The sequence below is a fragment of the Hevea brasiliensis genome, chromosome 12 (genome assembly GCF_030052815.1).
Source record: "Hevea brasiliensis isolate MT/VB/25A 57/8 chromosome 12, ASM3005281v1, whole genome shotgun sequence".
NCBI classification, from domain to species: domain Eukaryota; kingdom Viridiplantae; phylum Streptophyta; class Magnoliopsida; order Malpighiales; family Euphorbiaceae; genus Hevea; species Hevea brasiliensis.
The window spans coordinates 10704247-10731868 of NC_079504.1; the positions used below are offsets into that span (position 1 = coordinate 10704247).

The 27622-nt window shown below is 33.3% G+C and overlaps 3 protein-coding genes across 5 annotated transcripts; 1 reads left to right on the forward strand and 2 right to left on the reverse strand.

Annotated features, from left to right (window-relative positions):
- Positions 1-4627: 4627 nt before the first annotated feature.
- Positions 4628-9242, forward strand: LOC110650792 (IAA-amino acid hydrolase ILR1-like 6). Of its 3 annotated transcripts, none has more exons than XM_058131075.1 (5): positions 4629-5202; positions 5979-6104; positions 7936-8226; positions 8330-8458; positions 8566-9242. In XM_058131075.1, the coding sequence occupies exons 1-5, from the start codon at positions 4732-4734 to the stop codon at positions 8929-8931; spliced, it is 1383 nt and encodes a 460-aa protein (XP_057987058.1). In that variant the 5' UTR covers positions 4629-4731; the 3' UTR covers positions 8932-9242. The 3 variants fall into 3 exon arrangements, with proteins under 3 accessions (XP_057987059.1, XP_057987058.1, XP_021661606.2); XM_021805914.2 differs by having other exon boundaries at positions 4630-5202; positions 7912-8226; XM_058131076.1 differs by lacking the exon at positions 5979-6104 and having other exon boundaries at positions 4628-5202; positions 7912-8226.
- An 822-nt stretch (positions 9243-10064) lies between these two features.
- LOC110650790 (delta-aminolevulinic acid dehydratase 1, chloroplastic) lies at positions 10065-15141 on the reverse strand. Its single transcript, XM_021805911.2, has 13 exons — positions 14992-15141; positions 14468-14778; positions 13734-13845; positions 13532-13605; positions 13014-13082; positions 12820-12903; positions 12632-12701; positions 12207-12262; positions 11695-11816; positions 11430-11501; positions 11251-11332; positions 11090-11167; positions 10065-10425 (listed from the first exon to the last, which is right to left on the reverse strand). Exons 2-13 carry the CDS (start codon positions 14774-14776, stop codon positions 10258-10260), a joined length of 1296 nt encoding a protein of 431 aa, XP_021661603.2. The 5' UTR covers positions 14777-14778; positions 14992-15141; the 3' UTR covers positions 10065-10257.
- A 2453-nt stretch (positions 15142-17594) lies between these two features.
- Positions 17595-22559, reverse strand: LOC110650791 (protein disulfide-isomerase). The gene is made up of 10 exons (XM_021805913.2): positions 22266-22559; positions 21158-21188; positions 20759-21046; positions 20491-20679; positions 20249-20374; positions 19701-19838; positions 19485-19604; positions 19238-19355; positions 18661-18773; positions 17595-17936 (listed from the first exon to the last, which is right to left on the reverse strand). The coding sequence occupies exons 1-10, from the start codon at positions 22439-22441 to the stop codon at positions 17712-17714; spliced, it is 1524 nt and encodes a 507-aa protein (XP_021661605.2). The 5' UTR covers positions 22442-22559; the 3' UTR covers positions 17595-17711.
- Between the last annotated feature and the right edge of the window lie 5063 nt (positions 22560-27622).

The window sequence follows — 27622 nt, forward strand, 5'->3', positions numbered from 1 at the left end:
ATCAAATATTAATCTTAATATAAATGAAGAAAATTATTTTAATTGGATTGGATATTAAAAATATAATGATTATTTTAATTGCGTTTCTCAAAATCCATATGCCTTAAAAAAAAAAAAAAGAATTTCTTATACTCTGGCTAGAGATACAATAATTGATTTAAAGGAGTTAAATGTGCACTATTTATTTCTTTAAAATGGCAGAGTCTTCCTGGGGATTGGGATTTTTACTGATATATATATATATATATATATTACTCTAAAATTGTGATTATTCAGATTAATTAAGTTTGCTAATTAATTATGTATGGTTTTAAATAAGTAATTGTTGTATACCCATTTTATTAAAAATTTAAAATACAAACATGTGAAATTCATATATTTAGTATGTGAATTTTATTATAAAATATATTTTATATTTTAGATATATGATTAATCAAGTTTAAAAAATTAATAAAAAAATCATATTAATATGATATGATTAAACAATAAAGGTGATATTTGTGTTGTGTCGTATTTAAATGAGTCATGTCTCATTTTGATACGATAAGATTATACTCAACTCGAACAGGATATGGTTATTAATTGTATTATAAACTCCGAATTTGAACACGATTCATTTATTAAACAGATCACACGACATAACTCATATAACTTGTTTAATAAATAAGTTACCTAAATAAGTCACACGACACAACTCACATAATCCATTTATCAATACAATTTATACGACACGACTTATATAACCTGTTTATTAACTCGTATGACATTTACTTAAAAATTTTAAAAAAGTTACTCATATAATTAATAACTAACTATATTACACTTAAACTTTATATATAATATTCTTTATATGTATATGTCTGTATTACATCTATTAAATTATTATATAAATTAAAATAAATAAATAATTAATGATGTAAATAGTTTATTTTATTAGTGTATTCGAAAATAGTTAATTTTTGTTAAATTTGTTCCTTTATTTTTATTTTTTAAAATAAAATTTATTATAGTTATAATAAAATCAATTACAACGTTTGACCCTATTTTTTTTTAATTAATTATGTAATTTGTTATATATAAATATACACTTATATTAAAAGAAAATATGAGTTAACTTATTTATAATTTGAATCTATTTATATTAAATTAAAACTCATTTAACAATTAAATGTCAAATCATATCATATAATTGAGTCATGTCAAAAATTACTTAATTAAAACTATTTAATTTGTGGGAGTGCGAAATAGGCACCCTCACTTAAATGTGACTGACATGGATAGTGATTTAAGACCTAATTATAATTTAACATCTGGCACATGGCTACCATAGATTGATGGAGTTGCTAACTCACTTTTAATTAGTAGCACTTGTGAGCTTATCCATATCTATTATGATTCTAAGGAAAAAATTTAAAATATTATTATTAACCATGGTGAATTTAATATAAATTTATTATAATTAATAACTAAAAGGCAATTATAATTTATTTACATGACAATTATATAAAATAATTTTTTGTACTATGAGTTTTATTTAATATAACACATTACTTATGATTAGACATTACCTCAATTAAAAGGAAAATATGATAATTAAAGGGATCTCCTAAAAATAATTGTGTTAAATTATATAATTTGAATTAGTAATTGATAAGGATGTATACAAAATTTATATCAATTGACGGTTTAATTAAATTGCATAATCCCAACACCCAAATTGGGGTAGCATTTTCTTAATTATAATAATATAGAAACCGAAAGCATTTCCTTTTACTAAACAATGTGTTTATTATTTATTTATTTTTTTCATTGTGCTTGTGTGCATCGTATACTCACTTTTCATATATCATTTAATTTTTTTCTTTTTGCTAGGAAGCACAATTGTGACCATAGGTTAAAATGAAGAAAAATTAATGGATAGAATATAAATATTTTTTTTTAAATAAGGTCAAATAAATTGTACATTACATAATAAGGTTATCTTCTTTCTTTTTTATAAACTTTATCATATATATATATATATATATATATATATATATATATATATATATATATATATATATTAATGGAGATGGAAATTTGAGTCTCAAATTGACATTCTCATATTAAATAACATGAACAAAAAAATAAATTGTACTTGATTCATATAGATTTAAAATTACTTTTATAAGAAATTAAAAAATTAATTTCTTATAAATTATATTTATATATATTATTATTCGATACTCACATTCACTATATATATATAGCATCCAGTGTTCCATTCCTTTTATTTTTTTTTTAATTTTATAAAATCTTTTTAATTTCAAATTACTTTAATTTTCAACCATATAAATATAACTTATATAATCATTTATCTTTATTTATTTTTTATATATATTTATTTTATTTAACTATTTAATTATTAAATTCATATTAATTATTATGTATTTCTTAAAATAACTTGACTTTATATATATATTGTAACATATATATATAGTTAAACCATATCCAAAATCATTGTTCAAAAATAATTGTTTTTTTTTCAATTTTTTTATCACAAAAAGACAATAATAATATTAATCGTTACAAAATATAAACAGAATTTCGCTTGTTTATATCTAAGGAGAGATGATGCTCCAATAAAATTCGCCGTTCAAATTTTTTTTTTTTTTTTTAAAAGCAAGTTGAGATTTGATCTCGATGGGGAGGAAAAAAGGTTAAAAAAAAAATTATTTGATAAACATTTGAAAGGCCCACTACTTTAAAAAAATATTTTTTGGCCCCATGTTTCTGTCCTACTTTCACATGAAGTGCAAGCAAATGAAAGCCCCACATAGATATTATTGATTTTATAACTTAAATGATAAGAACGAAACAAATAATTTCCTCTCAATACATTTCAATTTAAGGGGCATTGACATAATCTCTAATTTTATTATATGTAATATTAATTAAAATTTTTAATTTTAGCTGTTAATTTAAATTTCAAATTTTGTATTCATGTTCATTTTTTTCCAAATATATATATATATATATATATATATATTTAAAAATTTAAGACATAAATATTAAAGAATAAAAAATTTAAAACATTGAAATTAGTAAAAAAATCCTCATTTATTGATTTTTAAATATTTATAAATCAAACAATATATAATTCCATTATTATAAATTTAATATAAAAATAAAAATGCTTATAAATATGGGTGGTGTATTAAAAATATATATTTTTTATTATTTTATATATATATTTTAATCTTATATAAATACATAGTGTCTCACCATAAATTTTATATTTTAAAATTATAATAAATTAAATTTAAATAGAAAAAATTTAATTTATTTTATTTCGAATTCTGATTACAAATAAAAATTAGGCATATAATGCCATCTAATCACAATAAAAAATATTTACAAAGGGAAAATACATCAAATGAATGAGCTCACATACATGCCTAAGAACAAATTTGAATGATTAATGAATAAATATATATTTTTTAATCAAAGAGAGTGACTATACAATCATAAAATAATCACAAGATCAGATTAATTTTAACAAATTGAAGCTAAAATATATCTTAAAAAAAATTATTTTAATAATTATAAAATATTTAGTTTAAATTTAATTAAAATGAAATGAATTAAAAGAAAAATTGCGATAAGGAAACTCATTGATTTTTCCCCCTTTTATTAATTATGTGTTCTTGCTCTTTTGGTCCGATTCATAATCTTCTTTGAAGCTTGAAAGTGACGACATTACATGTGCCCTTTCGATGCAACGAAGAAGAAACAAAAAAAAAAAAAATAAATAAATAAATAAATAATGGAATTGAGAATTATGTTTTTTGTTTTTTCTATTTTGAGTTGTAGTGGAAGCCAAATCAATCAATAGAACACTGACGACGGCTCCCATTTCATTTCACCATTGGAGTAATTTTTTTTTTAAGCAATGATAGGAGTAAAATTAAAGAAATACAATTAATTTTATAAATTAATTAATATAGGAATTCATTTTTAAATAAACTAAATAAATTAACATAATATCAAATTTAAATATAAATATTCATGTTAAACAATACTAATCACGTTATTATGCAATACCACACCTACCCAAACCAAAATAAATAAATAAATAAAATAAAAGATATGCATTGAATCATAATTTTTGACAAATTAATATTTTTTCATGGATCACACCTTACACTTTGTTTGTAAGATCCTTGTGAAATTCACACTTGATCTCAATAGTTGATGCAATTTTTCCATATATATTCATAATATCATGTGGCATTGTTCATATTTTGTCTCTTCCATTATATTCTTTAATTTTTTTTTTAATTTTAATGAAAATTGTACATAAATTAATTATTTTGAATCATATAAATTAAATTTTAAACAGGTGTAAATCTAATTCATTATAAATAAAAATATAAATATATAAATTTTAATTATTTTATATTTCAATTTTATCATAATTATTTATAAATCAAATTTAAAAAAAAAAAATTCTTATCCGATCAAATCTAAAAGAAAATTGCTAATGTAATCTTCAGTATCCGATCAAATCTAATTTTATATTATTTATATTCTCCCACGTGCCCTATTCCTCCTCTCTTTTTATTCCCACATGCTCTAATTCACATGTCCTTCGTTACTCTCTCTCTCTCTCTCTCTCTCTTCGCTCTCCACCATCACCATCTTCTTCTTTTCTTCAGCTTTTATGATCTCTCTCTTTCTGTATGTGTGAAGATGAATTCTCATTCATATATGTTATTTCTCTTAATCTCGCTGATTTTATCAGATAATATCATTTTATTAACTTCTTCTTCTTTTGGAAATGAGTTTTCTTCCTTCTTCGACGCTGTAACTTCCTTGAATCCCAACTGTCTGAATTTGCAAAAGAATCAATCAGCGTCGAGGCCTCGAAAGCCTTCTACTGGGTGCCAGGTATGGAGTAAGGCCTGCTCGGAGGCGGTGCTGGGGCTGTCCCTGAGGCCGGAGACTGTGAGTTGGTTGAAGAGCGTGAGGAGGAAGATTCACGAAAACCCTGAGCTCGCTTTCGAGGAGGTTAAGACGAGTGAGTTAGTTAGAAATGAGTTGGAGAAGATGGAGATTGGATATAAGTATCCTTTGGCTAAAACGGGTATTCGGGCTTGGATCGGTACCGGTAGGCCTCCGTTTGTGGCTCTCAGAGCTGACATGGATGCTCTCCCTATTCAGGTTCGTATTTCTTCTTCTCCTTCTATGTATACATGTATGTGTATATACATGTATTTACATGTCATGTCATGTGTATCATATAACTTATAAGCCTGCATGTAAGGATTACTTTGATTTTGGATTTTTTTTTTTGGGCTGAGTTTTTTTTTTCCTTACTCTTTATTATTTTTTTCAAAAAAATTGAAAAAATATGAAAGGATTTCCCTCCCAGTTCTCAGTCTTTTAAAAAAAAATTTCACCTACCCAAGAATATTTGTTAAGTCATAATTCAAGTAAAATAATGTATATTTTTTAAAAAATAATAAAATAAGTGTATTTAATATCTGTTTGCTATTAAATTTATTATTAAGAAAAATATTTTTTTAATATAAAAAATATATATTTTTTAATTTTTTTATTAAATAATTCTGATTAAAATTTAAACTCAAGAATTTATAATGTTATAGGAAAAAAAAGTGTTTTTATAGTACAGAACTTCAATATTAAATGGGATTATAATAATTTTATCGTTTAATATTTTATATTTCTTGAAATAAATTAGGTATAAATCAAAATATGATAATTTATAAAAATAATTATTTATCTAAATAAAATTGACTAAAAATAATAACAATATTGAAAAATATCTATTTAGATTCTTGACATCAGGCCTTTTCATAATTCTTCGATAGATTGGAAGTTGCTTTGTGATTATTTTCTACATTGAAAGAAAATGGGATAAAGAGGGCCAAAAATTAACAAAAAAAATGGGGGTTAATTTAATTTATACGATTCAGGAATCTGTAGAATGGGAGCATAAAAGTAAAGTTGCAGGCAAAATGCATGCTTGTGGGCATGATGCTCACGTTGCAATGCTCATTGGAGCTGCCAAGATCTTGAAGAGTCGAGAACATCTCTTGAAGGTTTGATCTCCTAATCTTTTTCCTTTTGTCTTGGGAATTGGAGCTCTATCACTTCTTTTTGAAACCTGAAAAAGTAAATTACACGTTCTTCAAAGCCACCTGATACATGAAAATAAAATCCATAGCCACCATCGTATTTTGTCGCACAACTGCTCAAAGTGAGCGTAGTCAACAGGGTAAATGGAGTTTCACTTGTCTGGTTTAATTACATGCTACGAGGATTGGTTTTAAGGTTTCTGTACTACGTTTGGTGTCCAGTGTTTTTGACATGTTTGTCGTTATGAAAGGGACTCAACAACAAGGAACTCTTTTTCTCTTTGGTACTCATTTAGAAAGTGAAATGTGATAATCTCATCTCCAGGTGTATCAACTAGGGCTCAATTTCTCACCACTCTGTGCTCATTTTAACATGGGTAGGAAGCTAAAGCATGCTACCAGTTTACCACTTGTGAATGGCATATTGTATGAACAGCGTTGATTCATAGAAAGTGTCTGTAGTGGACCTTGAGATCCTTATTTGGATTAGATGCCTTCTCGTTTCTGGTCTTTCATTCTTCTAATAATCAAGAATCGGTCATTTTTGTCCTGTACTTTACGTTGAGGATTGCTAAATACACTAATTCCATGTACTTTCCGACGCAATGCCAAACACAGACGTCTCTGTAGAGGAGTAAACTAAGGCGATTATAAAATATCATTACCTGTTATAACAGATACAATCAAAATATTTTATTAGTAGTCGATATTTTATCATTGCCCCTTTACTAGTAGTTGCCCACTAACTCCAATGTGATGTTGTTTTTTATTGCTTAATGGATGTCTTCGTGTCAATGCATTAATCATTCATCTGCAAAGAAATTTAATTAATCCTAGTGCTATTACATTTTTTAATGATCTTTGTCTTATTCATAAATGGACAGGTCTTTTACTTAATGAGAAGGGGCCGACCAAGAATCCCTATAACGGCATTACTAAATGACAAAAATCAATTGAAATAGAGTGAGCACTAAAGAATTGATCATAACTAAGTAGAAATTCTGTTTCCATCTGTTAAACAGAACCGAGTTTTGTGCATCCCTAGCATTTAATTGTACAGTGTGGAATGATACAAGCCTGTGAAACTTTTATAACAATGAAACGTTTTACTTTTTAGCAGGAAAAGTTGTCTGGCTTTAATGCTCTGACCATTAAATTCATAAGTCCTTTTAGATCTTTGACAGTGCTGAAGCTTAAATTCTTTGGTTTACATGCATGTGATTGAAATAGGTTTTCTTGGTCCAATCAATGGCTTTATTAATGACTGCTGATCAGACAAGCATGTAAAAATAAATTAAGCTGCAGAATGAATAATAGTTTACAGGTTTTCCTGTGATCACATGTCCACTGCCTAGACTCTGGAGTGTTGTATCAATAGTCAAAATTTGGGTTCAGGCTTCAGGTTATTTATATATGCAGCTGAGTCAGATTACAGTGCTCCGGACAATATTTTACTACAAGTTTTTTGGAGCATTGTAGTTATAGTTAAATGATTTTGATAATAGACACGCAAACTAATTCTGCCTACCATTCATGAATTTAATAAGGAAATCAATAGAAAATGTTTTCTGTTTCCAATGATGCTACCAAAGATTTTAGTTTTACAGAAACTTTGTACTGCAAAATTACCATGAATATCCAATCACGCTAGAAGATAAATGCCAAAGGGGACTGGGAGGAACTTTTACCCGATAATCAATGTTTTTTACATCACGGAAGTTAAAGAATAAAACTTTCTAGCTCATCCCACCTGTAATTTTCGCTATCTCAGGGAACTGTAATACTGCTCTTTCAGCCAGCAGAGGAAGCTGGGAATGGAGCAAAACGGATGATAGGAGATGGTGCTCTACAGGATGTGGAGGCTATATTTGCAGTTCATGTCTCCCACGAACATCCTACTGGCATCATTGGTTCAAGGCCTGGTCCTTTATTAGCAGGCTGCGGCTTCTTCAGAGCAGAAATTAGTGGCAAAATGGGCGGTGCTGGGAACCCACAACATTCTGTTGACCCAATTTTGGCAGCTTCCGGTGCGGTTATAAGCTTACAGAGCATTGTATCTCGTGAAGCAAATCCGCTGGACTCGCAGGTGTGTCTATGCTTGCATTATCTTTCTAAGACTAATTTTTCTAGCCTTTATGGGTGTTTCAGATAATATGCTAACTGTGCAATATTCCCACTTCACTGTGCAGGTGGTATCTGTTACCAGGATGGCTGGAGGCAGCAATCTTGACATGATTCCAGAAACTGTTGTACTTGGTGGTACCTTCAGGGCTTACGCCAACGCAAGCTTCTATCAGCTTCTCCGAAGGATAAAAGAGGTTTTGTTATATTCAAGACCACTCCGCAAGTAGTTGAAAAAACGAACTAAAGAAAAACCCTGCTGCTAGTTTTAGCTAACACTCATATGCTTCTATCTGAAAAACAGGTGATTGTAGAACAGGCAAGTGTTTTCAGATGCTCAGCAACAGTAGACTTCTTTGAGCAGGAGTACACAATCTATCCCCCAACAGTGAATAACGATCACATGTATGAACATGTGAGAAAAGTGGCCATTGATTTGTTAGGTCCAACGAATTTCAGAGTGGTACCACCAATGATGGGTGCTGAGGACTTCTCATTTTACTCACAAGTTGTCCCTGCAGCCTTTTACTATATAGGCATAAGGAATGAGACCTTGGGGTCAATACACACAGGCCACTCACCCTATTTTATGATAGATGAGGATGTTCTCCCCATTGGAGCTGCAACTCATGCAGCTGTTGCAGAAAGATATCTCATCGAACACAGCTAATGGTGGAGAAAGTGGAATGTAGCTTCTGGAGGATTTAGTAGATTGTCAGAGAGCAAGATAATTTGCAATGTCATTTTTGCTCCCGACTCTCTCAAATTTTCCTTTTTTTTCATTCTACTCGGGGAGGGATCCACTAGATGGGGGAGTGTAAAGGATAAGGGGAGAGAAGTGCATCCATTAGTTGCAATTTCCAATTTGGTGTTTTTCAAGTCGATAGTAATTAGCTTTTAATTAATTCTGGGTGCAAAGCATAGGTTCAGCATTTCGCAAACGTTCCTCTGTTAGGAAATTAATTTGAACGCAGCATTTGTTAGTGGGTTTTGGTTGAGTTTGTGATGAAAAGGTACCCGGAAATTTAGCTCTATTAGTAAAGAAAGAAAATTACTTAGTGACCATTAAAAAAATTAGGTAAATTAAAAATTTTTTCTAAAGTTTAGTAAAACTTATACATTAATTCATATATTTTTAAAATTGATTTACCCTTTAACATTCAAATAAACATACAGATTAATCCCTCCATTCAATTTATCATTAATTATATTATAAATATCAAAATAATATTATAAATTTATAATATAAATTTTATAATAAAAGTCCCCATATTTCATAATGTTATCATTTTATTTTATCACCATTCTAAGTATATTATATATTTACACTAAAAGAATTTAATTTAAAATTTTATTATTATATTATATATTATTTTATAACTAAAAAAAAAAGAAAAACAATAATAATCTGAATACTTTCGCATCTACACAAATCTAAGAAGAGATGAATACGTAGGTTTATTAAAATATTAACTTTTAAAAATATAGATTTAATATGTAAGTTTTATTAAAATTCAGGGACTAAATTGTAATTTTACCTTAACAGCGTTTAGAAAAAAATTTTCTTCGCTAATAATAAAGAGGTCAAAAGTAATTTTTTGTCAAAAAGTTAATCTTAAAACCCTAAGGAAATCACATGCCAGTTTTTTTTTTTTTTTGTAATTTCCCCTAAAAAAAAAGATGACAATGGCAGGTAAGGATCAAATGTAAGAATTCCAACGGAACGAGCAACAAAATATGGAATTCTGTACAAAACTGTCCGAAGTTTCTGTCATGCACATATGTTACAACAGATAAAAAAAATTTAAAAAAAAAAGTACATGATTCATTTTAAGAGCGGGCATTATTTTTAAGGTGAAAGAATGGACTGCAAAGTGACCTATTAAGTTCGCCAATTAAGATTCCAAACCTTACACTATTGTTATTTAGTTACAGAACCGAAAGTTCTCCATGGATTTTCCACAACTATCAGAGCCTTAATTTAATATAAGGCAACTCACCTCCTTTCACCACATAAACATCTAGCAGCTTGTAGAGCAAAATATGTTAGGATGATATCGGCACCAGCCCGTCGGAGACACATCAGGGACTCCATCATCAGCCTTTCTTCATCAATCATTTTGAGAACTCCACCAGCCTTTATCATTGAATATTCACCTGATACCTTGATTCCAAAAATTTGAAGAGAACCTTAGAAAAAAGAATCAACATAATAGGAAAAGCAAGTAGGATGTAGAGAACACTATAAATGACGGTAAACTTGGTAAGAAAACAAATATATGTAAGGTACATACACCACACCCCATCCTTCAATTCAACCACACTGTTGAAGAATTTATTTGTTTTGTCTATTAAATGAGATAAATTAATTCCAACAAGATCTTCCTATTCATATTTATAACAGGCCATCTTCCTATTGATTACAAATCCAGGCAATTGATAAAGGCAAGGGAATAACCAAGAACATGGCTATTTGACTGCATTTGCAAACATATCTTTCTAACTATTTCCACCTAAAACTCAACCAAACTTAATAGCAAGCTAGTTAGGATAAGTTATATTTTTTTTTTCCTCCATTTAGCTTTGTAATGCGCGTGTGCAGAAGGTACTAAGCCATAGCCCATAACTATAAAATAGAAAATCTTATCATGTGGCTGAGGCTATTCAGATCTCTTATTTTTACAGGCAGAGATAAACAGTGGCAAGAAGGCAGAATTTTTAATGCTTAAGATAAGATTCGGACACCAAAAAAAGGAAAAATTTTAGTTGAGCCCGTGAGGTGGGAACAGAAAATCAGATTGTCCAAGTCAATAAGTGAATGTTGTCACCTGATATGCAGCAATTGGCAAAGGAGATTTATCTCTGAGAAGCCTGATGATATCCAAATAAGGAAGACCCGGTTTCACCTATGATGCAAATCAAAGCAACTCAGCATGATAGGAAGATCTGCCATTAATTGATAAGCTCAAAAAATAAAAATAATACCAACCAGAAGGATATCAGCTCCTTCAGACTCATCTTCACGGGCCTCAATCAAAGCCTCTCTATAATTTGCTGGGTTCATCTGATAGCTTTTGTTACAAGGCAAATCAATATACATAAGGGAGCATCAGAAACAATCTCCCTAAACATAATTTTTCATGCATTTTATTTGAATGAACTACATACGTCTTTTTGTCTCCAAATCGTGGATTTGAGTCCAGTGCTTCTCTGAAAGGACCGTAAAATGAACTAGCATACCTGGGATTGACATATCAAAAACCACATTTGGCACAAGATTGCACTGATTTGGCCAAAAGAACTGAGAAGCTATCTATCAACATTGCTTCTCTAAAATTTATAATTATTATTATTATTATTATTATTATTATTATTATTATTATTATTATTTATGGAAAAGTTGATGTCAAAAAGCCAAGACACATGAAATTACTTTGCCGTGTAGGACATAATTGAAACATGATGAAAGCCTTCTGCATCAAGAGCTGTCCGTATTGCTCCAACACGGCCATCCATCATGTCACTAGGACTAACAACATCTGCCCCAGCTCTGGCCTGTTTATATAAGAAACAGCACAAAAATTGGGAAAAAAAAAGGTCACAGAAGCAAATTCATAGCATATGCAAGAAACTAAGATGCAATAAAGATGTTGGAAACCTCCAACAAAGATTCTAATTTATCAGTGATTTACCAGATTGAAGGAGCCAAAATTAATCAGCTACATGCAATTTAAAGTGCTCAAAACACCATTTTAGTCCAATTTATATTAGGCATTCAAGTTAGAGATAGAGTAGAATTTTGAGGACTTTTGTCACCAACCTCAATTGAACAATTATGCATCAGAAAACCTCAAAAGAAGCCACTAATATCTTCAGAACAACAAAAGAAATACTTGATATTAATTGAGATGGCAAATTCTAATGCATAAATTATACCATAATTACCTGAGAAACAGCTTGTTTACATAGTTGATGCACTGTTTCATCATTCATTATAACTCCTGCCAGGTACAATGGACAGAAGTCAGTAACTCAGAGTCCGCTTCCATGTAATATTCTTCATTTTGAGTAGAGTACGCAATGAACCACAACTTGGAGACTTGTCCATAATGGTGTGATAAAAATGGAACAAGAAATATCCACTGCTCATGCATGTATTAATACAAGTATGCATCCATATAATACAACCGCAATTATCCAGGCCATAAGAGTATTCTGGCATATATGTTGTAAGAAAACTAAAATTATATTAGGAAAATCTTCTTTTTCTACCTTTTTAAACAGCTAACAATGACAATTGTCAAATCAGACTCCCATGCTTTTCTTTCAAATAAAATATCAACTACCGAAATGTCAGATCTCTCTCTTACCATCTTCTCTGACAATACCATCATGCCCATCAGAGGAATATGGATCCAGAGCAACATCAGTGTAAATAACCTATGAAATGGCAGAACAGAAAATCAGATAGATCATCACATCCACATACAATGACCCCAACCTGAAAATTTATTGCTTTCAAAGATATAAAATCGAAAGATTGAGTACTTTGACCTACAAGATCAGGATATCGATCCTTCAACAACCGTATTGCTCGAGGGACTAGACCATTATCATTGTATGCTTCATCTCCTGTGGGAGACTATTATGGAAGAACCAATCACATTAATTATTCTACAAAAGAGAAGCAAACCCCGAAGTTCTACAATAAATAAAAGAAGAAAACCTTAAGGAGAAACGAAGAATAAATACCTTCAGAGCATCTGGAACTTTGGGGAAGAGCACAATGCTATTCACACCAACATCCCGAGCCTTTGCTACCTGTATCAGACACTGCCTATGTTAAATCATTGCAATTAGATAGAATATGCTTGAGATGCATGAAAAAATTACTAAAAATTTTGTCCAGTTATAGGAAAGAAATAAACATATCTACACATATCGGTTTTTTCACTAATTCAAACCAATTGTAGCGTCCTATTTCTTGTAAGTTCAAATAAAGGCTTCTAAAAGCAATTTACAAGAGCATAGGACCAAAATAATGGCAAGGAGTTCCTGCAAGCTATTCATGATAGAAAAAAATTTTCATTAGAAAAGGGGTGATTTACTATAAATTTAGCGTTGCGTTGCTGCCAATCATCTGAACTTATTTTGCATGAGATCTGCTGAGGCATAGCAATTATGAGTATTAATTTAACATTATGAAGTTTGCTTCTTCTTTTTTTCCCCAGTCAAGAAAAATGTCAGAAAGTTAAGCTATTGCATATCACCTCTTCCACAAGTCCATGTCTCCACCCAAGCCTGTAACATCCAGGCATTGCTCCTATAGGTGTGTCCTCCTCACCTGTTAAGCTCAATAATAATAATAATAATAATGCAAATTAATATGGAAGAATCCCTAAAAAAAAAAAAAAAGATTTTTAATGAAAGCTAGAACAAAAGTGCAAAACAAATGTCCACATCAATGCCAACCTTCATGAATAAAAAGTGGATAGACAAAATTTGCAGGCGATAAATTAGTTTCCTGGAATGATGCTCTCATTGCAGGTGACTTGCGATTGCGACGAGGACGCCTGCTAAGTGGCTGATACAAACCAGGATCGACAATCAAGGTGAGGGTAAAAGTGCTTAGGATAAGTAGCACATAATTCATAAAGTAACTTTCATCAGAATCATCTGAACATCCAAAACATTAAGCAATACTAAATATAACTTTGACACTTAAGTTAATTCACCACAATTAAACACAAACACATCAATGACATAGATTACATTAATGCTACGTGCCAATGTGATTTCGAATGATGGATTTGAATATGATTTTAGTATAAATTGCTTGTATAATTGTTAGCCCATTCTTTAATCAGTTAATTTATGAATGAATAACACATTTATGAAAGTGGTTGATAACTAATTATCTAATCCACGTCCAAAAAAAAAGGCATTAATTACCTAATCTAAATTCATGAACTAAACCATTAAAGACAATATGTATTATAAAGTTAAAATTTTTGCAATATCAAATCCTTCAACCGAATCGCGAGCTTAGGAAATTCTATATCTAGAAAATAGGAAGAACAAATGTATAACAATCAAGATGGAGATTTAGCATTCAACAAAAAGAACTTTTAAGGTCAAAAAATACTAAAAATTTGGCAATGACCAAATAACTAACTTCAGTAATGAAGCATAATCCAGACACTCACAAGCGAAGGAACCACAGGAGTTCCAGCCGGTGCAGCGGGCTTAGGCGGCACAGGAGGGGCCTCAGGCACATTTCCAGCCACAACGGCCGCTTCACATTCTGCATCACTGAGCCCCAACTTCTTCATTGGCCCATCACGCGTTTCACTCGCCCTCACAATAAAAACACGCTTGGGAACCGCCTTGACTGAGGTTTTAACAACATTGAACTTCAAGTCATTAACGATTGGCTTTAAACCGACGTAGTTTTTGCAATCTACACCCTTCATTGAAGGGACAGCAGATGGAGCATTGAAGATTGTTGAAGCCATAGCTGTAGATAATCATAAATTGGATTAAGTTCTTGTGATTTAAAAAAAGAAAAAAAAAAGGAGAGCTCAATATCAAAATTTTCTTAGCAATCAAACAATTAAAAAAAAGTCAAAATGTTGGAATTTCAATCAATATGAAAAGATTTTCGCGGGAAAATTGAGGAAAATAACAAGAAACGATGGGAATCAAACACAAAAGAAAAAGAAAATCACACCTTGGATGGGGGAGAAGCCGTGGGATGAGAGACAGAGAGAGAGAGAGGTGGGGGCAGGGGCTTATCTATCTGATCTGATGGGGATAGAGAGGGAAGCCAATGAAGAGCTGAGATTGGTGAGAACGTTGACAGAGTATAGTCGCTGCCCCACTTTGACAAAGACAACCAGGTTTTGGTTGAAACAGTGTTTTCCCTTTTTACCCTCGCACTCTCTTCCACACAGCCATTAGCTTCTCTACAGAACTTCAATTGGGAGGGCCATTTTTGTCTCTTCAGGGATGCATGGCTCATAATTTTTTTTCCTTTTTTCATTTTCTTTTTAAATTTCACCATGTAAAGGCCTGATATTCTATAGAACCACAGGTGTAAGCTGGCTGGTTCATGCTCCTTGCTGCTTTATATATCGTTTCCAATGAGAGAATTTTGCAGATTATATCATAGGCATTCATTTTTCAGTTTTCTACATGGATGTGAAAACTTGAAGCGGAAGGGAAGCTAAAATTTTTCCTTCTGCTACTAAAGCCTGCTACTAAATAAAAGTAAGATGCGGAAGCATGGCCTCAAGTTTCAAGAAAAGACAAGGTGCAATTCTTTTTGCTGCAACACACTCCATATTGCCCAATTGCATTCTTGGCTCCATTTAGTGTTTGTTTAACATTATATTTGAAGGATTAAAATTATTTTTTAAAATAAAAGTATAATTTTAAATATTATTAAAAATTAATTAAAAAATTATTTTATTATTTTAATATTATTATAACTAAAATTTATTCAATTTAATTTAAATTATTTTAAATGTGAAAATGCACTTTATTTAGGCGAATTTTGATTACCATGTCTTGTACTCCTGTCTTTGCGACGAGTCTGATTTGAGTCCTTGAGAGTGATTCTCAAAGTTTTTTATTTTAGTTTGATTCAGCTTGATTTTGTCAAATTAGTTTAATTCAAAATCAAATGGATCCATTGCGTGATGGATGGGACTTGGAATTCTGAACTGCGTGATAATGGAGTTAATAGGCATTAGATAGGGATGGGATCCGTAGTTAATAAAATTGTGAGCTATAAGATATTAGAGTTAATAAAGCTAAATTAGCCCATTTGCTAGCTGAGAAGTGCTCAGCTCCAGATGCGTGCCAAACCTGCATTACTGCCATTCTCAATTGCAAATCATTCCCCCAGAAATTCTTAGGCAATGACACATGGGTAGCTTTATACGATGCACTTGATATTTATACGTGTTAAATACATTAAATATTTTCTTGACCCGATTGCTTTTTGTCTAACGCCGGATGTGTATGTTGTCCATTCTCCGTATAGGTAAGGGATGACAACGGGTATGGTACTCATAAAAATTATTATATTCAAATTTAAATGTGATTAATATTTTCAAAATTTAAATTCGTTTCAAACTCAATTAAAATTTATTCTCAACTATCCGAACCCGTCTCAAATCCGATTGTCATTACTCGAAAAATACTCGAACCCGTTTAATTTTATATATTTAATTAATAATTTATATTTTAAAAATTTAATAATTTCATAAAATATTTCAATTTTATTTTGTATAAAATAAAATATATAAAAATTTATAAATATTATTAAAAATATATATATATATTTTATATTTAATTAAATATTTATATAAACAGGTTCGAGTAATGAATGCCCAACATATAAAACCTGAACCCAACCCAAACCCGTCATGGGTATTAAATTTTAAACCCAAACCCGTTCCAAACTAGATTATATACTATCTAAACTCGTCTTATTAGGGTTCGGTCGGATCGGGTACCCGCAAAAATCCGATTCGTTGCCATCTCTAATATAAACGGGCTGATTAAATATTAAATCTTCAGTTGACAACCAAACACCATTTAACTTCTTGAATGGGGCATTTCATCATCTTCCCATTTATTGAAAGGGAGCACCAGGACAATCGATGGCCAGCAAAATAGCATAAGCTATGCTTCCCATTCATTGGAAACGAGCATCATCCCTGTACTTAAATTACTTGTGTACCAGGCAAGAGCCGGCCCTTCACAGGAAGACAATTGTTTTACACATGACGGACCCAGAGCAAGCATTTTGCATGGAGGAATCGAACACCCAAAAGTTTCCCATGGAACTTGGCACGGGAGCTATATATAAATGTCCGTTCATTCTATAGCAATAGTGGCCAGAAACTTTAGAGAAGTAGTAGATGGCGCTGTGAAAAAAGCACGTTGCGCTTCGCCTTTGACAGGTGAGGCAATAGCAATGTTGGAGGCTCACATATTAGCTATAGCTATGAGAGTGTCCTCAGTCACCGTGAAAGCTGTGATTTTCTCTAGTAGAGCTCTAGGCACAGCTATTGTTCAAGCACCTTTCTCTCGAGTTAGGAGAACAGCAAACAGAGTTGCAGATTGTTTCGCTAAGGTGCATATGTGATATAAACTCCAATTACCTTGGCCGAGTGCCATGCCTTATAAGGCGTTGGTTTTGTTGTACGCTGATGGCCTTCAAGCCTTTTAAATGCAGTATCTTTGTATTTTTCCCCAAAAAAAAAAAGGACGAAATCTAACAAAATAATGTTAAATCGAGTAATTCTGGAGTGGACACTCATCTAACTTGCAAGATTACCTTCTTTTTTGGCCCCTAACCACAAAGGGTCTAAGAAAACTAAATAATTTGATTATTCTGACGTAACTTTTAGTACACTAAGCCCAAAATTGATACAAGATTTAGAGCTCATCCTTCACCTTAGCCGGTTCTTCTTGGGCAACTTTATCTTTATCTTCGTGGGCAACTTCATCCTTGTCCCGATTCTTTTCAATGAAATCAATGATATCTTCTTTGGTCCTATCCCCTTCATATTGCACCAACTGTCCACTTGCTGACCTGAAGTACACAGTGGGGTATCCCTTAACGTCGAAAGTATCGTTTGGGATATCATTTGCAGTTGCATCCTAAAGCGTGTCAAAGAAGAAATGTTGTCAAGAATGGATTTTTAATAAAGCATTATGCAGTAGTAGTATAAAGATTAATCCATAATCTCCCATTGTAAATTTACGAAATTGTCAACATTATATAGCGACCATGCATTAACCAAAACAGAAGCACATCAAGTGTGAGGAAAAGCATAAAATACAGACAGGCAAATCTTCATCTGAAATTCTGTAAGTGATTTTATAGCATAGGAGAGGCACATGTGCTGGTCCTCTCAGAAACTAAGTGGGTCCCACATGGGGCCAACCCTTTTTTGACACAATTACATAAGATGGCATACCCAATTATAACCACTGTTAATTTATCATTAAAGTGTTTGACTGCTTGAATGGGAATTTAATTATCTCCATTACCCCTACGATTGCACCCTTTGATGTAAAATACAACCAAAAACCCGATTGATGGTGCAAATGACAAAAGCAAAATGAAGCCATTTGAAATAGTAAACTGGCATTGTTAGTAGTACAATCCATCCTTTCATCTTTTATCCTTTTAGATTTACTCGAATGTATTTATCTTTTCACAATTATCACCGAATTATTTACTTGATACAGTCACACCTAAACATGGTTGTAATGCTTTATTTTCAGTGCGTCATTATTGCTCAAGCAAGTGAAATTAACTTATACCTTTTAAGACATAATAAGTAACACTTATTCAACGAGAGAGAGGTACAACACTTACAAGCTTTGCAATAACAACATCAGGATCACTCTGGTATGAAATGGCAACTTCATCCAAGATTGGAGCCAATTTTTTGCAGTGTCCACACCAGGGAGCATAAAACTCTAGAAGAACTGCGGAGTAAGACATGACAACATATCATGTGCAAGTCTAGAGACATGTCAAGTTAAAAGATGAAGAGAAAAAGGTATTAGATAGCACAAGAAGAGAAAAGCCAGCAAAAAATTTTAGGAAATTTCCGTAAGGTTCTTTGAAAAAGGCATTAGAGAAGAAGAGGGGGAAGAAGAAATTTTTGGAGGCTTTCGCTAGGCAGAAAGTCCAAAGTCCTACATTATCAAGGACAAATCAATAAAATGCTGACAATCTGTACAAGAGAGCATATTGTGGATGATGATTTGTACAATCAGAGCATTATCAAATAAATTTCGAGCATTTAATGCGGAAGTGCTCAAACAAATTCACATGCTGAAAGCCATTAAAAACCATTGGAAAAGTACACAGAAAATTGCATCAAATTTTACCAATATACTAAAGAAAAATGAAATGATATACCACACAAATAATTGGTCATACAAACCATTTTTTCCAGAGTTGATAACTATGTCCTGGAGACTATCAGCAACCACTACTTTCACAGGCTCATTGTTCACTTCAGGGACAGGTTCAGATTTCTTGTATGGCAGCACCTTGCCTTCCTGCATAGGTTTCAATAAGAGTATTCCTAATTCAGACAAAAAGGGGGGGAAAAAATTCACCTACCAATTCCATCACTTTAAAAGTAATAGAACAAATGTATAATACAAAAATCAGAATATTTTCTTTACCTTGTATTCCGTCACCCAAGGAGTAATATGATCAGGCTCCAAGTTTTGCTTCAGGTATTTCTGTCCATCATTAGTTTGTATGATGATGAGAGGCACTTGATCCTCTTTGAGTCCAAAATACTGTTTCATCCAAGCCAAAACAGATGTTTTATGCATCAACAGAAATACTGAGCAATACAAACCAAAAATGGGCCATCAAACTGACGACCTACTGACCTGGAAGGCACCTTGACTAGCCTCCAAATCTCCCAATAAAAAGATTAAGCCTTGTCCTTTAAATTGCAGGGCAGCTTCATGATATTTAGTTTTGAAAGAATCTGCATCTTCACTACTTAAGTTTGTAAACAACATTGCCTGAAAATTTCGAAGTAATTGCTTTTAGATGATCCATATTTCTGTTTGATAACTAAAAACAAGCATTGATACTAGATAATGCCAACCACGAAAAGCCAAATCAGGAACATAAGGAACAATGCAAAACTGCCCAGAAAAGTTTTTCCTCATGCATTCACATTTTATGCTGTAGCACACAAGCTTATAGGAGACGTTAGTTACCCTTGAAATATTTGAATGAAGTTCATTAGTTAAAACAGGAAGTATGCAATACAAACTATCAATATTGCATTTTGGTAGCACATACCAAAAAAAAAAAAAAAGCACACAATCAGCATAGATAAGACTTTAGGGGCAACTATATTGATTTGTGAGCATAGATATGACTTTAGGCAACTATAGTTGTTGCAATCCATATCACACATATATACCTTAGCATCAGGACTATTGAAAAATTTGATAACATAAGGATGATTGCTGGCGTCACTGTTAAAGAGAGTCACAATGGGCATGCTAGATTCTTCTACAAACTTCTCTAGGGCATCCACATTAAAGTCCTGCAAGCATGTAGCATGGTTATAATAATTTATTCTACACTGTCATGGAAACAAAGATTTTAAAACTGTTGTACAGATGCAAAAACAATCTAATCATAGTAAAAATATTGCAATACCCTAAAATCAACAAAGAGTTCATCAAAAGGCTTGAACAGCCTAATAAGGGGCCCTGTCACAGATGATTCCCCACGAGGGAGGTGTTTAGCATCCAAGGTATGACCGAACTCATAGTCAGAGCGCAATTTATCTGCAACAGCCAAAAAGTTCTCGAACTCCTGTCCAGAGAACTTAGGGAACACCCCAACCTGTAAAAGAGTTCACTTGATATGAACAAGGGGAAAATTGCCAATTAAAAGAGAAAGAGAGCTAGCAAAATGTACTTACAATAACTATCTTCTTATCGCCAACAAAACTGCTAGCATCTTCTGTTGATTTTATTTCAACAGAAGAAGGGCCACTTTGTTTCTTCAAATACTCAACAATGCCATCGGCTTCACGAGGGCCTTTATACTCTTGAATTGTCTTCCCTCCATTTCTCAAAATTTTAAGAGTTGGAAATCCCTTAATATCATATTGGGTTGCAAGATCTTTGTTCGCCTCTTCATTGGCATCAATCTTGGCCAGAACAACTGGGGGGTCATGACCATGCAATATGGATGCAGCTTTCTCATACTATAAATAGGATAATTGCTGTTGTCAGCTATTCATGAATATAATAAATAAATAAATAAATAATCCCATGCTTAACTACGTTTAGATGCTAGTCAAAGATAAAATCATTACCTCAGGAGCAAGCTTTTTGCAGTGACCACACCTGAAAGAAAAGACACAAGATCAGCATTACACAAGATCAGCATTCCATCCTAAGCACAGTTTGGTTGAAGGAATTTAAATGTTCATCAAATCACAAGTTATTGTACAAAAGCCAAAATAAAATTTATTGAAAAGGTCGCAACATTGCCGATGAGAAAGGACACGTTATCTATCTGCCTAAAGGTTCTTAAAGTTCTCTTTCAAATATAGTACCATTGTTCATATGCCGCACTTTTCTTATATATTTGATACATCTTCTTGCTTTCTAAAACTAAGCAGTCATAACATAGCTCTAAAAAAATAAATTAAGTAAAGCAGTTCTCAAGATGCACCAGTTAACATGTGCCCAAATCAAGCTCAACTAGAGCTTCGAAACCCCTTGAATAGCTATCATGTTAATAAAAATTGATCATAAAAAGAAGGTTAAACGTAACGGAATAACGTCACCTTTATGTTTAGAACAATGAAATTGCTAACATAAAACAAATCATTCAGCAACACGCCCATCATAATGGGTAGCGGCAGTATTAGAGATGGTGGGAGGAACAGTAACAGTAGTGGCTGTGCACTGGCATTAGTGGTTCATAGGCAGGATTACTTAAATAATAGAGTGATGTCGCAGTTGAGGTTAAAACAACTAAGACCTTATGGTTTTTTGTGGATCAATTACATTTAATACTTCAATCCCATATCAAACAGAAAAAGAGAACATTCACCACAAATAATCTCAATCGATTCCTTCATTAGATTCATAGCATGCATCATCTCCAGGATAAGATCCAAATTTCAGAATCTCAATCGACAGGCCAAGTCAACATAACAATATAAATAACAAGGTAATCACTTGATGCGATATCGATTCACAACCTCCATCTCTACCTTCAGAAGTAAAACCAAAAATACAAATTCAAAAAAGAAAAACAGGTGAAAACATATTAAATAAAAAAAAAGACACAGCTAAAAAGAAAAAGTAGATCAGGAAGAGTATAAGATCTCACATAAAACAAAGTTCAACGGATCATATTTTAACAAATTAAAAGACTAAATATGGGGAAACACTAAAATTGAATTTCAATACCAAGGAGCGTAGAATTCGACGACGATGAAATCGTGCTTGCTAACAATATCAGTGAAATTGGAGTGATCCAGGGTCAAAACGAACTCCTTTTCCTTCTCTTCACTCTCCCCAGCTGAGATCGCTGCAATTAAAGACAGAACGAATATGCGAAACCAAATCGAACCCCCAGACGCCATTGCTGTAGCAAGAAGCGAGAAAGCTCTCTTATGTTATTCCCTCTAGCTTTGAATCTGAGAGTAAAGGTTTTAGATTTTTGCGTTGCGTAGGGGATGGGTCTGCTTTTATGGACAGATGTGAGTAGGGAGAGAACGAGACAAACATGGTTCTCACACGTGACGCCTCTCGGAGATATTTCTAAGACCTATCCTCTCGAGTACATTTTAAACTTATACTCGCTTTGCATGTGGTGGTAAATCCACGTGTAATATCTCCATTGGTTCAGTATCGTCACACGCTTGTTCGTAAATGGCAGTTTTCTTATTTTCCTAGAGTTTTGATGCGGCGCTGGTTCCTCAGAATGGAAAAACTATGAGCAAGATATGATAGTCGTGAGCGTACTAGTTATGGTGGAGGAACGAATGAGATTTTGACACGTCATGATAACGTGCCTCTTTTAGGCACGTAGTGGCTTATTATTTTGCGCTTGGTGTTGCTTAACATATATAGGGATCTGTCATGTGAGGTTATGATCTCATGATCAGGCGATACTTTTGCCCTTTACGATAAATGAACGGCTGAGATTGAAGTTAGAGGAATTTTGTTTCATTGCATCAGCTTGGATTATGAGCGTGGTGGGGACGATTGAATATTTTGATTAACTTTGCACCATACTCTTTTTAAAATGAAACCTTAGAAAGCTCTCGGTTTGGATGGATTATATGCTAATTTTTTTCAAAATCGTGGGGAGTTGTTGAAAAACCTGTTTGAGTGGAGGTCAAAAAAAATGGTCGGTGGGCAGCCTATTGATCCGAAACTGAGTCTGATTCTGATTGTACTTATTCTAGAAGTCTTCCCTTTATCACAATGAGAAGATTGAGTAATAGATTGGATTTTAGGAAAACAAATTACCTCAGGAAGTAGTTGGGAGTTCCTTCGCTACACAAGAGAGTAGAGAAAAAGTATGTTCTCTTAGATTTTGGAGAATGCAGATTAGCGATTATCTAATTGAAATACCAGTCATCTCTCTATGGCAGGACGAATAACCACAATACCGCAATATGTGATGCAGACAATGGAGCTCTTTTTTGTAAAACAACTAAGAAATTTTAGGATAAGAATTCTCGTATTTATTGCTTCAGAAATCAAATATATATATTAAAAATTACAGCTAATAAATAGGTTTCTAATCAAGTTAAACTATTAAAATTATATCAGAATTATACAACAAAAGGTAAAAACAGATATGCACACAAAAATTTTTAAATAAATACTCTAAATAAATATAAAATAAGTGGCAGCTAACAGCTGCCTTTCCAATACCCCCTTAAGTTGGAGAATGGAGATCTCGAATGCCCAACTTGCGAAAAAGAAAGTTAAACTGATCCTTTCCCAACGGTTTTGTGAAGATATCCGCAGGTTGCATTGAACTACGTATATAATCTGTTTGAAAGTTACCATTCAATATCACATCACGGATAAAATGACAATCCACTTCAATATGCTTTGTATGTTCATAATAGACAGGATTAGCAGCTATATGCAGAGCTGCCTGACTATCACAATACAAATTCATAGGTTCAGTATGCGCCACACCAAGAGAATTTAATAATCCTTTCAACCATTTAAGTTCACAAGTTATAGTACTCATAGACCGATATTCAGCTTCAGCGGATAAGCGAGACACTGTCTGTTGTTTTTTAGTTTTCCACGAGATAGGGGATTCACCCAAAAGAACAAAATAACCGGTCAAATACCGTCTCGTCAAAGGACAGCTAGCCCAATCAGAATCACAGTAAGCAAACAATTTGATATCACAATTGGCATACAGTAGTATACCCTGACCTGGATTTCCTTTCAAATAATGCACAACTCTAACAGCTGCCTCCCAATGAGCTTTCTTCGGTTGTTGCATGAACTGAGCAAGAATATGCACACAATAAGACAACTCGGGCCGAGTTATTGTTACATAAATAAGCCGTCCCATCAGACGCCTATACTGAGCAGGGTCATCCACATCATCACTCTCGATAAGGGCCAGCTTGTGATTTTGTTCAAGAGGAGTTTTAGCCCGCTTGCAACCCATTAATCCAACTTCTGAAATTACATCCAACGCATACTTACGTTGACACAAGAAAATACCATTCGAGTTTTTGGCTATTTCAATCCCTAAGAAAAATTTCAGCTTCCCCAAGTCTTTCATATGAAAGCAACGACTCAAATAGTTCTTGAATTTTTGTACAGCGGAAACATCATTGCTGGAGATAATAAGGTCATCCACATAAATAAGCACATTCAATTGAACAGTCCCAGCTCGAAAAGTGAACAAAGAGTAATCTGAATATGATTGCTGAAATCCATAAGCTTTCAGAGATGCAGCCAATTTCGCAAACCAACATCTAGGTGCTTGCCACAAACCGTATAGAGATTTTTGGAATTTACAAACCTTCCCTGGTGATTGAGAAGCAAATCTAGGCGGCATCTTCATGTAAACCTCTTCCTCTAAATCACCGTGTAAGAAAACATTTTGGACATCCATCTGATGGAGTTCCCAATTCTTTGCAGCTGCAACGGCAAGAAAGGTGCGCACAGTAACCATTTTTGCTGTAGGAGCAAAAGTCTCCTGATAATCTATGCCTTCAACTTGATTATTTCCCAATATCACTAACCGCGCCTTGTATCGTTCAACACTTCCATCAGAATTGTATTTAATTTTGTATACCCACTTGCTTCCTATTGCTTTCTTCCCAAATGGCAGATTTTCAACTATCCATGTACCATTATCCTCCAAAGCTTGTATTTCTTTTCTCATAGCCGCTCTCCACCATTCATCCTTAATTGCTTCTGCATAAGAGCTTGGTTCATGTCTTGTAGTAATGGCTGCCAAAAAACATCGGTGTTGTACAGAGAATTTATCATAACCCACATAATGTGCTATAGAGTAAGGCGTACCTGAGGAATCAGATTGGGAAGGTGAGCATACCGAGGGGCTTATTTTGATGGCGTTTGTCACATAATCCTTCAAACGAACACTAGGTTGCTTGGCCCTTTGTCCCCTACCTAGTTGCCCTTCAACAACTTCACCTCTATCCACTCCCTCATTGTTTTCATGGATCAATTCTTTCGTTTCAGGATTCACCTCACTTTCTCTACCCACACTTTCATCGTGCTCCTTTCCCAAGTTGTTCTTTAAACCATCAACTTCATCACCCAACTCCTCAACTCCATTTTTAATGAGTTCATTACCCATTGTTTTCTCATTTGCATATGGAAATTCTGTTTCAGCGAATACCACGTCTCTTGATACAAAGTATTCTTTAGTTTCCAAATCATACAATCTCCATTCCTTCTTTTCAAATGGATACCCAACAAAAACACACCTACGACTTCTACTACCAAATTTATCTTTATTCCGATTCAGATTATATGCATAGCACAAACAACCGAAAACCCGAACGTGTTTGTAAGAAGGTACTTTCCCAAAGAGCATCTCATATGGGGTTTTACAATTTAATAACATAAATGGAGTCCTATTAATCAAATACCCGGCTGCAAGTACACATTCTCCCCAAAATTCTATGGGTAAATTTACTTGGAAACACAAGACTCTTGCCACATTAAGAATATTGTGATGTTTTCTTTACACTCGGCCATTTTGTTGAGGTGTTCCTCCACAGGAAGTCTGATGCAACATCCTTTATTCATCAAAATATTCTTTCAAGCACATAAATTCACTTCCGTATCACTTCTGACAATTTTCACATTTTTTTTCAAATTGGCATTTAACCATCACAATAAATTTCTTAAGAACACAAGCTACTTCTTATTTTCCATTCAGCAAATATATCCAAATCGCACGAGAGTAATCATCAACAATTGTTAAAAAGTAAATTGCTCCACAAGAAGTTGGGACTCTATAAGGTCCCCACAAATCACAATGTATCAATTCAAAACAACCATCAGCTTTATCGTCACTAGAAAAAAAAATCTCTCTTGTTTGCTTTGCTCTAAAACAAACTTCACAAGTTTTATTAGTTTTCCTAACTATGCTACCAGCTTCTGGACTTAACTCTACCACCTTATAAGAAGGATGACCCATTCTCTTATGCCAAAGCTCAAAAGACCCCACATCAGTTACCTTGCAAGCATGTATCGATGTCACTCCATTGAGTAAGTACAGCCCCTCGCATTGCTCACCCGCTCCAATCAGGTTCCTCAAATTTAGGTCCTGTATAGCACAAATTTTGTTAGTGAGTTGAATGACCAAATTTGAATCATTAAGTAGTTGCGATACAGAGATCATATTGCAATTCAAATTTGGCACATAAAGGACTCGTTGCAATTTCAAGTCTCCTCCAAGCAACACAGTTCCTTCTTTCACCGCCAAGGTATTTTCTCCATTAGGTAAGCCGACTGAGCATGGCACAATGTCACGCAATTCACTCAAAAATGCCAACGTTCCTGTCATATGATGGAAAGCTCCTGTGTCAATAATCCAAGGAAATATCCTCTGCATACCTGTCAACCTCTCATTGCCACCATTCTGACAAGAATTCAACATGCCCAGCAAAGCAGCCCACTACTCTTCATTTAATCCACTAAGACCCTTTCGATATGAATCTACCACAATTCCATGCCCACCATCAACTCCAGTTGCTTGTGTGGCGTTGGCACGAGCAACTCCTCCCTTGCTACGTCCTGCTTCATTGCCATGCTTCACGCTTTTGACCACCTCCTCGTCCAGCAGAAGTTCCACGTGGTCTATTACCCCACCATTCTGAATAACCTATCAGCTAGAAACAACTTCAGCATCATGTCCTTCTTGGTTGCAATTAGAACAAATTGAGGATTTGTCTTTATCCCTCCCTGAATTTTGACTTCCTGCTCGAATTGCAAAACTCATAGGATTGCCTCTTTCTTACTTGGTTCGTGTCATAGTTTGCACCTGCTCTTGCTAAACAACCATAGCATAGGCACGATTCAAATTGGGCAATGGTTCAGTGCTCAAAATATTAGAGCGCACTGTTCCGTATCCTTCTTCATCTAAGCCCATAAAAAACTGATGAACTCTCTCTTCTTCACGCTTTCTTTCCAATTCAATGGTAAGATTGCATCTGCAGCCTGCACAGATACACACTGGTATCTGATCATAGTTGTTTATTTCATCCCATAACGTTTTGAGTCTTCCGAAATAGGACACG

Bases quoted from the DNA above. Each gene is read 5' to 3' on its own strand.
- LOC110650792 (XM_021805914.2), top strand. From the start codon at position 4,732: ATGAATTCTCATTCATATATGTTATTTCTCTTAATCTCGCTGATTTTA. The intron at 5,203-5,978 runs GTTCGTATTTCT...TATACGATTCAG, and splicing joins TGGATGCTCTCCCTATTCAG to GAATCTGTAGAATGGGAGCA. The intron at 8,227-8,329 runs GTGTGTCTATGC...TTCACTGTGCAG, and splicing joins CAAATCCGCTGGACTCGCAG to GTGGTATCTGTTACCAGGAT.
- LOC110650791 (XM_021805913.2), bottom strand. From the start codon at position 22,441: ATGGCGTCTGGGGGTTCGATTTGGTTTCGCATATTCGTTCTGTCTTTA. The intron at 21,047-21,157 runs GTAATGATTTTA...TCCTATTTATAG, and splicing joins GCAAAAAGCTTGCTCCTGAG to TATGAGAAAGCTGCATCCAT. The intron at 19,605-19,700 runs GTCAGTAGGTCG...TGGATGAAACAG, and splicing joins CTAGTCAAGGTGCCTTCCAG to TATTTTGGACTCAAAGAGGA.
- LOC110650790 (XM_021805911.2), bottom strand. From the start codon at position 14,776: ATGGCTTCAACAATCTTCAATGCTCCATCTGCTGTCCCTTCAATGAAG. The intron at 12,904-13,013 runs GTATTTATTCTT...CTTCCATAATAG, and splicing joins AAGTTCCAGATGCTCTGAAG to TCTCCCACAGGAGATGAAGC. The intron at 11,168-11,250 runs GTTGGTATTATT...TTTGCATCATAG, and splicing joins AAGGAGCTGATATCCTTCTG to GTGAAACCGGGTCTTCCTTA.